This window comes from Mesocricetus auratus, unplaced genomic scaffold (genome assembly GCF_017639785.1).
Source record: "Mesocricetus auratus isolate SY011 unplaced genomic scaffold, BCM_Maur_2.0 Super-Scaffold_100022, whole genome shotgun sequence".
Classification (NCBI taxonomy): domain Eukaryota; kingdom Metazoa; phylum Chordata; class Mammalia; order Rodentia; family Cricetidae; genus Mesocricetus; species Mesocricetus auratus.
The window spans coordinates 37,895,113-37,908,656 of NW_024429203.1; the positions used below are offsets into that span (position 1 = coordinate 37,895,113).

The following is a 13,544-nucleotide window of genomic DNA, read 5'->3' on the forward strand; positions in this document are numbered from 1 at the left end:
CTCACTCACCCCCTGGCTCAGGCTTCTGCCCCTCTCCTTTGTTCTGCCAGGCTCTCCTTGCTCCCCCAAACCTGCTTTCGGTCCCCCACCCCCTCCTTCCCTTTGTATCCTCACCAGTAATTCTCTTTCTTTGCCCTTTTCTAGGTCTGTCTCTTACTTTCTCCCATAATTTCTGTCTTGCTGTGTTTCTCCATCATTCCCCATGTCTCTGCTCTCCATAGCTCTGTCTCTTGGTTTCTCCTCCACACTCACAGGTGGCCATGCCTAGGGACTGGTCCTGTCCTCCTGGTCCCTGGTCCAGGCCAGTCCAGACCTGTCCAGCTCGCCCTGATCTGCTTGGATTGATCTGTCATCCCCTCTAGACTACAACCTGAGTCCTGTCGGTGTCTCGGCCCCCACCCACAGCCTGGTACACTGCAGGTGCTCTACTACCAGAGGGTGGGTGTGTCAGAGCCTTGGGTGGGAGGGAGGATTACAATGGCTCAGGCTTGGCCTGCTTTCCTTCCCCCCCCTTTTTAAATGAGTCTCCCACCCCAAAATTTGATCCAGAGAAATTGCTCAGCTGTGACTGCCAGGGTGTTACCATGGTTACTGGGTAGCACTTGTGGCTATGGTAACAGGAAGCTGCCTGTTGTCTCGGCAACGAGCACATTGGAAAGGATGGAGTGGCCCCTGATTGGTGCAGAAGCAGTACGTTTCCTGAGGGGAGGGGGTCAGATCATCACCTTCTCAGGCCAGATGGGCATCAGTTACCCCTTCCTCCAGGAACAGGAAGGCTGCTGTTCCTTTCTCCCGGCACTCAGCTGTCTGCCCCCAACATCAATCCCTCACGTCCCACGCACCCAGCTCTTGGCAGTTTACCAAGACCTTCTGCACCCCCATTACCTCATGTGATCCCCACAACACCTATGAGAGGAAGGTGAGATGGGGATTCAATCATGAATTCACTTAGGGTGGTTGGGGGATGGGAAGGTGGGGGTATATATTAAATCACCTAGGAGTTTTTCAGGTTATACAGCCCCCCACCTGAATAATCTAATATGGCTCCCAGGTGATTTGTTTTTAGCCATGTCTGATCAGGGAACCCCTGAATTAAAAGGTGAAGCTGGCTGGAGGAGGGAAGGGTTGGAGGGAAAAGTTAAGTTGCTTTCTAGGTTTATAACCTGAGTGATGGAGGATCCCGTTTGGGTGAAAAGATGAGCTCGGATTCTGGTGTGTTGAGTGGGAAGTGCCAGTGGGCCTTTTTAGCCAGGGTGCCCAGCAAGCAGCTGGAAACATGGGTCTGAGGCTCAGGAGACAGTGTGGGCTGGAGGCGCAGAGGTCTGAGTCATCCCTGTGTGGATAACTGCTGGGGTTGTGGGTGTGGGTGAAGTGATCCAAGAAGAATTGGAAGACAGAGATGAGCAGGAAGAAAAATGGTGCCTTAGAACCCTAGCACTGTCAGTGGAAGAGGCACCCAGGAGGGACGGAGGGGTGAGTGCAAAGACTATCATGGCTCAGACAGTTGGGAATATTTTCCCTGATTACTAAACTGAATCTGAGAGATAGTGGCTTTACTTAAAATCATATGACCAAGAAATAGCAGAGTTAGGGGTATATAGCACTAAGTCTGAGTCCCAGACTGTTTAATCTAAATAACATACAGCTATATTCACAGTTTTAGACATAAATCACAAGTGTGCTAGAGAAATTACACCCTCCCACCCAATTCCTCTCACTCAAAGCCTTTATGCAAGTCCAGGAGTCTGAGAAACAGGCACCACACAGAGATACCCTGCATCCAAGAAAGAGAATTTCTTTGGCCACTGCTTCCACTCTATGTTTGCCACTGAGTTTCCCACCATCCATTCCTTCAAGTTCCAGCTCTTTCTAAACACCTGGGATTAAGGAAGCAATCTTGGATCTATAATCCCAGTGGGAGTGGAGGGGTACAGAGTGCAAAGGGGGCTGGGACTCAGAGTCCTAGGAGCTCAGTGGGAAGAATGAGGCCTTGGGACCAGACAGTCATTGCTAAATGGGTATGTTGGTCCCATGTCTTTCAGATGAATCGTCCGATCCAAGTGAAGCCGGCTGCCAGTGAGGGCCGAGGAGGTAACTTCCCTGTCTGACGAACCTCAGCATGGTATCTGAGCAGAGGATGAGTGGGCCCCCTCCTGGAGTTAGTCCTCTGCCAGGGCTTAGGACTAGACCCAGGCCAGATCAGTGGAGTCTGGAATTGTGTGTCTCAAGGAATAGCTCAGGCATCCCAACTCAAACTGAGAGGGGGTCTAGAGAGCTCGGACCCAGAAAGGGCAGGAAGCACAAAAGCAGAGGAAGGGAGCTCTTGCTACCTCACTCTTGGAGAATGGTCATTATTGCCTTGCTAGGTAGAATTTACAGGTGCATATAAAGAAGCAAGCTGGGGTGTTCTTTTTCAGATTCCTCTGGGTCCACAGAAGGGGCCACTCATTCCTTTCCAGTCATGGCCTGATTAATCACCATAAAAGATGAGCTGGTGCAACAGGTATTGTGAGCCACAGTAAGGAAACTAGCTGTGTGCCGAGGCTCACAGAAGTCTCTAGACATCCGTAGCTGCACTGCCTCCTGGTTGAGCGACTGCTGCTTCTTAAGTAGAGTGATGAGGGGCTCTCATAACTGTGCTCTGGACAGCTTCCCTGCTAGAAAGGCAGTGCTTTCTTCTTGAATCAGTATTTGGTATTTTCTTGCTTTTGGGTTTCAGATTATCCCAGGGTATCTGTCTACAGCCTTCCTTGGTGTCTGCTAACCCTCTCACTCTGATAGGCCTTCCCTGTCTATCTGACTCAAGATCAGCTATAGCGTTGTTATATGAGAATCTAAGAGTTAGGAGAGAATGGAACTCAGTTGATAGAGACATGTATTGACCTCCTACTAATTCCTTCACACCCTCTCTTGATTTCCTGTTTACATTCACTGGGAGCTTTGGTGGCATCAGGGTTCTGTTTGGTCCCAATAAATATTCCTTCCTCCCTTTAGATTCTCTGACATTTGTCTTTGATTTATAATCTCTAGTCAAGATATTATCAGTCCTACATTGCCTTGGAGAAATATGTCTGGGTTCATTTCTCTTCCTATGAATGTCCTCCTTTTTCATCTCAGTCTTTCCAGACAGGCTTTTCTGATGTTGCAATTGCATGCAAAACATATTCAAGGATCTCTTCTTGCTGGGAATCTCTGTTACGGATTGAGGCCATTGTTGGCCATATTCTAAACCCTACCCGGCCCACATACATGGCATAGTCCCTCAAAGAAGTTACCTATGAGGCCAGGCGGTGGTGGCGCACGCCTTTAATCCCAGCACTCGGGAGGCAGAGGCAGGTGGATCTCTGTGAGTTCGAGGCCAGGCTGGACCGACAGCCTCCAATGCAGAGAAACCCTGTCTCGAAAAATCAAAAAATCAAAAAATCAAAAAAAAAAAAAAAAAGAAGTTACCTGTGAGTACATGAGGGAGCTGAGAAAAAAAATAATAAAATGAGCTGTGTAATTCTTCAAATATGCAACCAATATGTTCCAGGAATACCAAAACCTGGCAGACGTGATCCCATGGAGTCCCCAGATGATGAGGGGACAGGTGGGAAATCAAGCAAGGGCTCACTGTTCAGTGTGAATGGTGTTTCTCAAGGAAAAGTCTAGAATGGGCCTGTTGGGGCACAAATAAGGGGAGCTAACCTATGCTAGGAGGTCAAAGTGAGCTCCCAAAGAGACCTCAAAGGGTAAGAGAGAGTAGTCAGATAGAGAAAGGAGGAAAGAGGAAGTATATTCCTCAGGCAGAAGGACTGACATGTTCTGAGGCTCCAGAGCTCAGCAGGACATGGTACTCAGGAATTGGCCCACGTGCTGAGGTACTGAGGGTACATATGGGCCTGCACATCCCATCAGAATTCAGCAGGCGGCTGCTCAGAAGGCACCTCCATGCCAGTAGCAACTCTGCTGGCCTCATGACACCAGCAGAGTATCAACGTTTTCTTCTGCCTTTTTGGCTGTACACATTTTGCAAGTGTCACATCACTGACAAATTCTATACATGAAGTAACTCACCTGTCCACCCATTCATGTTCAGAGTAGTTCAGGGGCAGGACAAGGAGTCTGGCTGAAAGGAGGGCTGCCTACCAGATGAATTTATTACTTCATGAGTGTTATGTTATACAGATTTTTCTTGACAAGTGATGGTTTTCAAGGACTATGCATTCTGGGCACATCCTTGAATAATCCTTGCAAATAAGCATGACCAGATCTCTCAGTGCCTCCTTGCTAAATATTCAGGAGAGGAGTAAATGTAGGAAGTCTTGCAAAACAATTGTGCCTTTGTCATTTATAAATACCTTACTTACTGACTGACTTGTGTTCTATAATCATGTGGCTAACCAAAATGAATTGCTTTTCTTCAGGACTATCACATATCTCTTCTAGATTAAAGAAATGGTGTGTGTGTGTGTGTGTGTGTGTGTGTGTGTGTGTGTGTGTGTGTGTAAGGGTGCCAACAGAGGCCAGAAGTGAGCATTGGATCCCTTGGAGTTTGAGTTGTAGGTGTTTGTGAGTTGCCCAGGATGGGTGCTAGGGCCTGCCTTCCAGGTTTCTGATAGAGCAATAAGCCCTTGTAATAGCTGAGCCATCTTCTCAGCACCACCACCATCCCCCCCCTTAGAGAGTTTAATTGCTGAATTTTAACGCTAACATGTGAGAAGCTCGATTTTGTTGTTTTTGCTTGTTTCTGAGACAAGGTCTCACTGTGTAGCTTTGGCTATTTTTGTACTCAAAGAACCACCTGATTCTGCCTCCCAAGTGCTGGCATTAAAGGTGTGCACCACCACACCTGTCTGAGAAGCTCATAATTTTTTTTTTTTTTTTTTGGTTTTACGAGACAGGGTTTCTCTGTTTTGGAGGCTGTCGGTCCAGCCTGGCCTCGAACTCACAGAGATCTGCCTGCCTCTGCCTCCCGAGTGCTGGGATTAAAGGCGTGCGCCACCAACGCCCGTCTAGAAGCTCATAATTTTTAAAGATGATTTTTAATGTCTTACCTTTGAAATGTAGTAAACGACACCAACATGGGACAATTTGTCCCATTAGGGTCTTATTTCAGTGACCTGAAACATTAGATAAGGCTGATTTTTCTTGTATTCCAAGCTGGCGAGCCTGTTTTTTTTTTTTTTTTTTTGAGCCTGTATATTTTTATTATTGCTTGAGTTGAAGCCTTTAGTTTACAGCTGATTACTAATAGTTTCTGTGTCTGAAAAGAACTCTTGTGTCAATGAAACAGTAATTTAAAGGATATCAAGGTTGCTGATGCCTGAATCCCAGAATTTGGAAGGCTAAAGTTGGAGAACTACCATGGGTTTGAGGCCACCATGGGCTACATAGTAAGTTTCAGGCCAGCTTGGGCTATAGTGTGAGACCCTGTTTCAAAACCGAAACCAAACTTTTTTTGTTTGTTTGTTTTGTTTTCTTTTAAGGTGTTGGTGCAGATGTAGTAATTCAACAAGTAAAGATCCTTGTTGTTAAACCTGATGTCCTGAGATCAATCCCTGGTACCTACATGGTACAAAAGACAAATGACTCTCACATATTGTCCTCTTACCTCACATCCACTCCATAGCATGTGAGCATCCATGCACACGCAAATATATCATATGATGTAACTTACAAGAGATATCAAGGCAAATGTAATCTAAAAGTTTCCCATTAATCATCTGGAAGTAATCATTATATGATTTTTTTCTCCTAAAACAGGGGTCAGAAACTTACTTCAGGAACCCAGGAAGATAACCCTACAACTTAATACAAAATGTACATCTTAATTATTAAAGCAGAAGTTACTTCAGCCTTTTGTTAAGTGCACTGTGAGAGCACAGATAAACCTATCAGGTTGACTTCTTTGATATCTGAAACATAGCCATCTCTCCTGTCATCCATACAGAGATATAAAATGATCATTTTAACAAAAACAGTTAGTGTTCTTGTTTTGAAGTTTGATTACAATGCAATGTACACACTAAAGACCTTTTAGGTGTTACTGGTAGTGCTGGATATTCCATGCTTCTGTGGTGTATGTGTGTGCTGGTGCATATGTGTATGCATCCCAGAGGTCAATCTCATGTCATTTCTCAGGAGCTGTCCATCTTGTTTCCTTGAGACAGATCTCTCTGGGACCTTCAATTCACCCCATTGGGTTAGGCTGGCTGGCCAGTGAGTCTCAGGGTTTTTTCATCTCTGCCTCCCTAGTACAGGAATTACAAGTACACATCACCATGTCCAGCTTCTTACATGGGTTCCGAGGATTGAACTTGGGTCTTCATCCTTGCAGAGCAAGCACTATACTGACTGAGCCATTTTTCCCAGCCCCAGAACTTGGGATTTCAATGTCTACAGCACAATGACAGCAATACAGCAGGAACTGCTTAATGAAGTTGCTAAGATCCTCTTCTTCCATGGATGTCCCTGTAAGCTTGGGGACACTTTTCTCAAAGATAGGCATCCACAGCTTCATAAATTATATTATTCTAATGTATCCACTCCTATAAATTCTTCAGCTAAGTTCCATGGTGTTCAGAGAGTCCTTACTTCACATACCTTGTATCCAGTAGCAGTTATATATTAAACAGTATACTATTAAAAATAAATTGACTTTCCTAGAATGAAACTATCTTCTATCAAATGAATAATATTTATTTCTGTGTTGGTCATACACGACATCAAAAATTTTTTCTCCAGCATTGGATTTTTTTTAAGGTGAGCATTAGAATATTTTCTGAAACTGGATGCAGTGACACATGTGATTAGTCCCAGATACTTGGGATGCTGACATAAGAGGATCTCTCGAACTCAAGAGTTTGAGGCTGGCCTTGTCGACATAAGTGAAGAAAGTTTCTAGGATAAAAATCTCAAGGTTTGTGTGCTTCAAAATGGAAAATGTTAGCTTCAAATTATCTAAAATCAGAGGTAAGAATCCTAAGTTTAGCCTGGCGTTGGTGGCACACGCCTTTAATCCCAGCACTCGGGAGGCAGAGACGGGTGGATCTCTGTGAGTTCGAGGCCAGCCTGGTCTACAAAGCGAGTTCCAGGACAGCTTCCAAGACAATACAGAGAAACCCTGTCTCAAAAAACCAAAAAAAAAAAAAAAAAAGAATCCTAAGTTTATCAAACAATGATTACTACAAAAATGGGCACTATTTGCCATTCAGTGTGAGGACCACTATGTTTTTTCTTACCTATATTGTCTCTACTTTGGGAACACTAATAGTAAGTTAAACTGTAAGTACAGTCTTTTAGGAAAATGCTTTTTTTAGGCATGATGAAACTTCAAAATCAGTGGACCACAGTCAAGAAATTAATAATTCACTACGGTGATTATTCTGTTTGTTCTACTTCCCAACTTGGCTGTATTTCTTTTAACTACACAAATCTTTACACATTCAAGATGCCTAAGGTACAGAAATAGATTAAGTAATCAATACACACAATCAATACACTCTTTCCACTTTTTAATTAAGTAATTAATTAATTCAAAACTTAAACTTGTAATCTTCCTGCTTCACACTCAGAGTCCTAGAATTACAGGTGTGCACTACAACACTCTGGCTTAATTTTTAAAAATTATTTATGTGTGTGCCTACTTGTCATGTTCTCCATGAGTATGCAGTTTCTTCAGAGGCCAGAACAGAGTGTTGGGTCCCCTGGAACTGGAGTAACAGATGGCTGTGAGATACCATGTGGCTGCTGGGAATCAGACTGGGTCCTCTGGAAGAGTAGCCAGAGCTCTTAGACATTGATCCATCTCTCCAGCTTCTTAATATTTTGTAAAAAATATTTATTTTTTGAGATTAAAATATAATTACATAATTTTCCTTCCCTTTTCTTTCTCCAAATCCTCCCATATATCCCTCCCTCCCTCTCTTTCTTTCTTTCTTTTTTTTTTTTTTTTTTTGATTTTAGAAAGAGGGTCTTTCTTTGTAGCCTGGAACTTGCTTTGTAGACAAGGCTACCCTTGAACTCACAGATATCCTCCTGCCTCTGCCTTCTGAGTGCTGGGATTATAGGTGTGCACTACTACAACTGGCTTTGTATTATTGTTTTAAATCAGATACTTATTTTAGCAACAACTGTTGTAGTAAATAGAGTCATTTGACAGTCATTTCTATCTTCGGTCCATAGGCTTCTTAATTCTAGAAAAACATCCCCAACCTTCCCTACAAGTATACCTCTCTAGGTTTTACAGAGAGCACTTGAGAGTTGCCTCACATTAACTCTTTGACTCTTGCAATGTGTTCTGCATCTGAAGGTAAAGAAAACTGATTGTCTGCATCTTAGCTGAGAGCAAGCAGATCGTGCTCATCGAATGTTGTAACATTCTAGGGCCCTGACTGCAGTGGAACCTGAGGCAAGCCCCCATCCTAAGTGCTACCTTTCAGACATGGGTGTGCAACCACATAGGAAAATGCACCCCTGAAGTGTCTTCTCTCTAGGAGCCTGGTTCATGTTTCTTACTTAGTTAGCCCTGGCTCTCTTGGATAATGATGAAGGGTCAGTAGCATCTTATTTCAATTTCTTGTTCTAAGTCTCTTTGTTGCTATCCTCCTTAAAACTTTCATTTATGTTTTAATGGTACAAAGAATAGGGTACTGATAGATGGATAAGTAGTTAAGAATACTAGAGGACCTGGGCTTGATTCCATGCACCTAGATGGCAGTTTACAACCATCTGTAACTCCAGCTCCAGGCAATCTGATGCCCTCTTCCGGCCTTCAAGAACACCAAGAACACATGTGGTGTACATACACACATGTAGGCAAAACAATAAGAATTTTTTTTTTGGTTTTTCGAGACAGGGTTTCTCAGTGGCTTTGGAGGCTGTCCTAGAACTAGCTCTTGTAGACCAGGCTGGCCTCGAACTCACAGAGATCCACCTGCCTCTGCCTCCCGAGTGCTGGGATTAAAGGCATGCGCCACCAACGCCCGACAACAATAAGAATTTTTTAAATTTATCATCTTAACCATTTTAGTGTTACACTTACTAGTGTTAAGAAATTCACATGTGGGCTGGAGAGATGGCTCAGAGGTTGAGAGCACTGACTGTTCTTCCAGAGGTCCTGAGTTCAATTCCAAGCAACCACATGGTGGCTCACAACCACCCTGAATGAGATCTGATGCCCTCTGCTGGCACGCAGGCAGAAGACTGCATACACAATAAATAAATAAATATATTAAAAAAAAAAGAAAGAAATTCACATGTTTGTGCAACCAAACCCCAGAAGCCTTGGGAGAGGACTCAGTAAAGTATTTGCCATGCAAGCCTGAGGAACTGAGTTCCATCCCAGCCCCCATGTAAAAGCCTTCCCACCTGTATGTCTTCCAGTAATGGGAAAATAGAGACAGGAAGATTACTAGATCTTTTTAGCCAGCTAGTCTTTCTGGCCAGCTAGTCTAGTGAGCACCAGGTTCAGTGACAGGCCTTGCATCAAAAAATAAAATGGGAAGTGATTAGTGTGATTTCTGGCTTCCACATCTACTCCTATACATGTGCACATACACTCATCCCCCGACATGTACACAGAAATGTGTGCACATGTGCGTGCACACACACAAAACCAGGCACCTGAAATTTGACACCATTAAACTTTTTCCCTTCTCTGTAGCCTCCAGCAAACATTACTCTGCTTTCAGATTACTCCTGATAAGTCACATAAGTGAATATAGGCAGCATTTGTCTTTTGGTGACCGTCCTACTTGCTCAGCATAATATCTTAAAGGTTTATCCCTCGAGGTGAGAAATGTCAGAATTCCTTCCCTTCTTAAGACTTAATAGTAGCCCACTGGATACATATGCTGTATTTTATTTACCCATTGATCTGTTGGTGAGTGTTTGGGTTACTTTTACCTTTTGGTCATGGTGATTAATAGCATTATAACTGAGTATGTAGACATGTCCTTAGGATCCCACTTTCTCAGAGGACAAATGCCACATGATCTCACCCCAGTAAAATTTAAAGAGGAACTCATAGAAGCAGAGTAGAATGGTGGCTGACAGTGGCTGATGGGAGAAGGGAATGAAGGAAGGAGAGATGTTAGCCAAAGGCTCCAGGTTTCTGTTAAGCAGAGGAACGTTTTCGTAGGTTGTTACAGAGCATGGCGATTATAGTTAATACTAATCTGTAAAAATGACTCAGCTCACATACTGCTCCTGCAGAATGTGAGCATTCAGTTTTCAGCATTCTTATTATTTGGCTTATAGCCACCCATAACTCCAGCTCAAGGGAATCCAATGCCTCACTGTGGGACTGGAGACTGGACTCGGCAGTTAAGAGCACTTACTGCTCTTGTAGAGGACCCATGTTCAGTTCCCAGGACCAATATCCCATGATATGCTCTCTTCTGGATCCCAAAGATTCTGCAAGCACATGGTGCACATACTTACAGAAAGCAGGCACACATATATACATAAATAAAAAAATGAATAACCAAAAAAATCCACAAAGCCAAGGGTGGTGACCCACACCTTTAATTCCAGCACTCTAGAAGCAGAGGCAGATGAATCTCTATGAATCTGAAGCCAGCCTCACCTATATAGTGAGTTCCAGGACAGTTAGGACTATAGATAGATACCCTATCTCAAAAATGAATGAAATTTTAAGAAGTGAAATAAATCTTTTTCAAAAAAGAATTTAAGAATTTACCATGAGCCAAGCAGTGGTAGTGCATTCCTTTAATTCCAGCACTTGGGAGGCAGAAGCAGGCAGATCTCTGTGAGTTTGAGTTCTAACTGGTCTACAGAGCGAGTTCCAGGACAGTAAGGGCTGTTACACAAAGAAACTCTGTCTCAACCATCCCCACCCCCACCCCGCAAAAAGAATTTACCATGATAAGTCAAATAGTTAAGGTGATGGATATTTTAATTAGCTTTAATCATTCTACAATATATACATATATAAAAACATGAAATTATATCCCATGAATATGTAAAGTTATTAATGTTAAATTAAAATAAAAATAATTTTGGAAAAAGTACAACAAAGCTTTTAATACTTTGGCATAAATACTTAAAAAGAGATATTGCTGGATCATATGGTAATTCTGTTTTCTTTTCTTTTTTTTTTTGTTTGTTTTTTCGAGACAGGGTTTCTCTGTGGCTTTGGAGGCTGTCTTGGAACTCACTTTGTAGACCAGGCTGGCCTCGAACTCACAGAGATCCACCTGCCTCTGCCTCCCGAGTGCTGGGATTAAAGGCGTGCGCCACCAACGCCCGGCAGCTGTGCCTTTTTTTAAATCTCCCTCCCTGGCACCAACATTCCAGGTCTCCACATCCTCAGTAACATTTGTTATTTGTGTGTGTGTGGGGTGAATGTGGGTATGAAGTATGTGTGTGGGGGGGGGTGAATGTGGGTATGAAGTATGTGTGTGGGTTTTTGATAGCCGTCATTTTAGTAGGTGGGAGGTGATGTCTCCTTGTAGTTTTGACTTCCACTTCCCTAATGATGACTAATATTAGTTTTTCATATGCTTCTTGCTCATTGGTATGTCTTCATAGAAATACCAATTTAAGATCTTTACCTATTGTTTGATTTTGATTGTATCTTCAGGTAAATTTTGAGACAGTGTCTCATTATGTAACCTAGGCTGGCATCCAGCTGACCATTTTGTCCCCACCTGTCATAATAGCATCAAGCTCTTTGGCCACTGAAGACAAAACTTTTTTTGACAGAATCCCACCATGTAGCCCTGGCTGGCCTGGAATTCACTATGTAAACCAGGCTGGCCTTCAATTAACAGAGAGAGATCTTCCTGCCTCTACCTTCTGAGTGTGGATTAAAGGTGAGCACCACAACTGGTTAAGTCTTTTTATTTTTGACGCAGAGTCTCCTGTAGCCTAGGCTGACCTCAGTGGAGCTAAGGGTGACTTTGAATGCCTGATTCTCCTGCATTAGCCTCCTGAGTACTGAGATTACAAGTGTGTGTCACGATGCCTGACTTATGAAGTGCTAGAGATTGAACCCATACTAGGAAGCATTCTGCCAAGTAAGCTACATTCCAGGCCTTTTAAATTTCTGGATGCTTGTCTGGCCAGGAGCTTTTGCCTACTTGTTCAGTCTTCCTTGGCTTCTTATGCTGTAGCATAACACCAGGGGAAAGAGGATTTGCTACAGTCACTGCCTCCAGCAGGACTTTCTGGGATTGTCTGTGAACTGAAAGGTGGACTAAATATTTTCAGAATGGGTTTGGTGGTTGGTACCCAAAAGTTACAACCTTTACTCATAGTCATGGCATCCAACCAATGTAAAGAAGAGTGGATATAAAGGTCCTAGATGCCGGAAATGTGCACCCCTCAGGCAAGGCCTTCTGGTTTCGATCAGCATCCTGGTCTCTCCTTTCTTCAGAGGACAGACTGGACTGATTCTTGGCTCTCAAACCTATCATTGGCTACATTAGAATTCTTGACCTGTATGACCAGATACACAAAGTAGTTTCATGGAGATGAACATATGAGAACCTAAGTCACTTTCTTGGAGTTCAAAAACATCTAATAGAATAACAACGAGTATGCATTAGGCACCGATAGGAAAATGCAATCATACCATTGAACTATGTGGCTTTCCAATCATATCTCAACTCCCCATTGATACTGCCTTCCAGTTTCTTCCACTTCAGGAAGGTAGAACTCTACAACTGATATTCTGTCTGTAGAGATCTCCCTACCTTCCATGGCATACTCTTCATGTTATTTATTATTTTTATGTGTGTGGGTGTTCTACCTGCATATATGTTTATGCACTGTGTGTGTGCCTGGAGCCTACAGAGACTAGAGAAAGTTATTGAATTCCCTAGAACCATGGTTAGATGATTGTGAATCACCCACCATGTGGATGCTGGGAATCAAACTCAAGTCTTCTGGAAGAGCAGTTGATGCTCTTAATTGTTTAGTGATCTCTCCAGCCCCCATTAGATACTCTTACTTAGATGATTTTAAGTACTGGGACTGAACTCCAGGCTTTGACATGCTATACCATTGAACTACATCCCCAGCCCTTACTCAGACATTTATTAGTAGCACTTGTAGCATCATCTTTTAAACAAACTGGTAGAGTTGGTTTAAGAGGAAATTGATATTTCTGGGCTATTAGTACCATCATTTCTATCTGAAGGGGAATCATTAAGCCTTAGAGTCTTAGTGTCACTCTAGAGGCTACACTAAATGGTCAGGCTTGTCTTTGATCAAGTAAGTCTCTTAAAATTACCCCACCATTTTTGGATTGCCTGAAGTTCATGGTCACTGTGACTCAGCTCATTGCCCAGTAAAACATTAAGTCCTTGCAAAGTAGCAAAGAAAGTTCTAAGATTGAAATGATATGTTAGAAACAGGTAGGTTAGAACCCAGCATATAATGATTGCTCTTTTCAAAGAGGACTTTTTTACATCCCAGTAGTCCAGAACCATAGACTCAGTGCCCTGATGGAAATGACTAAATCAAGAGGTTCTTACTGAGACAGGAGTATAGAGGTGAACCGTGATAGCTGGCCTGAGGCCACATGTATCCCACAC

The 13,544-nt window shown here is 43.1% G+C and overlaps 1 protein-coding gene across 4 annotated transcripts in view; it reads left to right on the forward strand.

Moving 5' to 3' along the window:
- Positions 1-13,544, forward strand: part of Celf6 (CUGBP Elav-like family member 6) — a 32,201-nt gene that overhangs the window by 10,868 nt on the left and 7,789 nt on the right. For all 4 annotated transcript variants that reach the window (XM_040730084.1, XM_005069634.4, XM_005069635.4 and 1 more), the window contains exon 3: positions 2,043-2,091. In XM_040730084.1, coding sequence (XP_040586018.1) covers positions 2,043-2,091 — 49 coding nt within the window. The remainder of the gene's footprint in view (positions 1-2,042; positions 2,092-13,544) is intronic.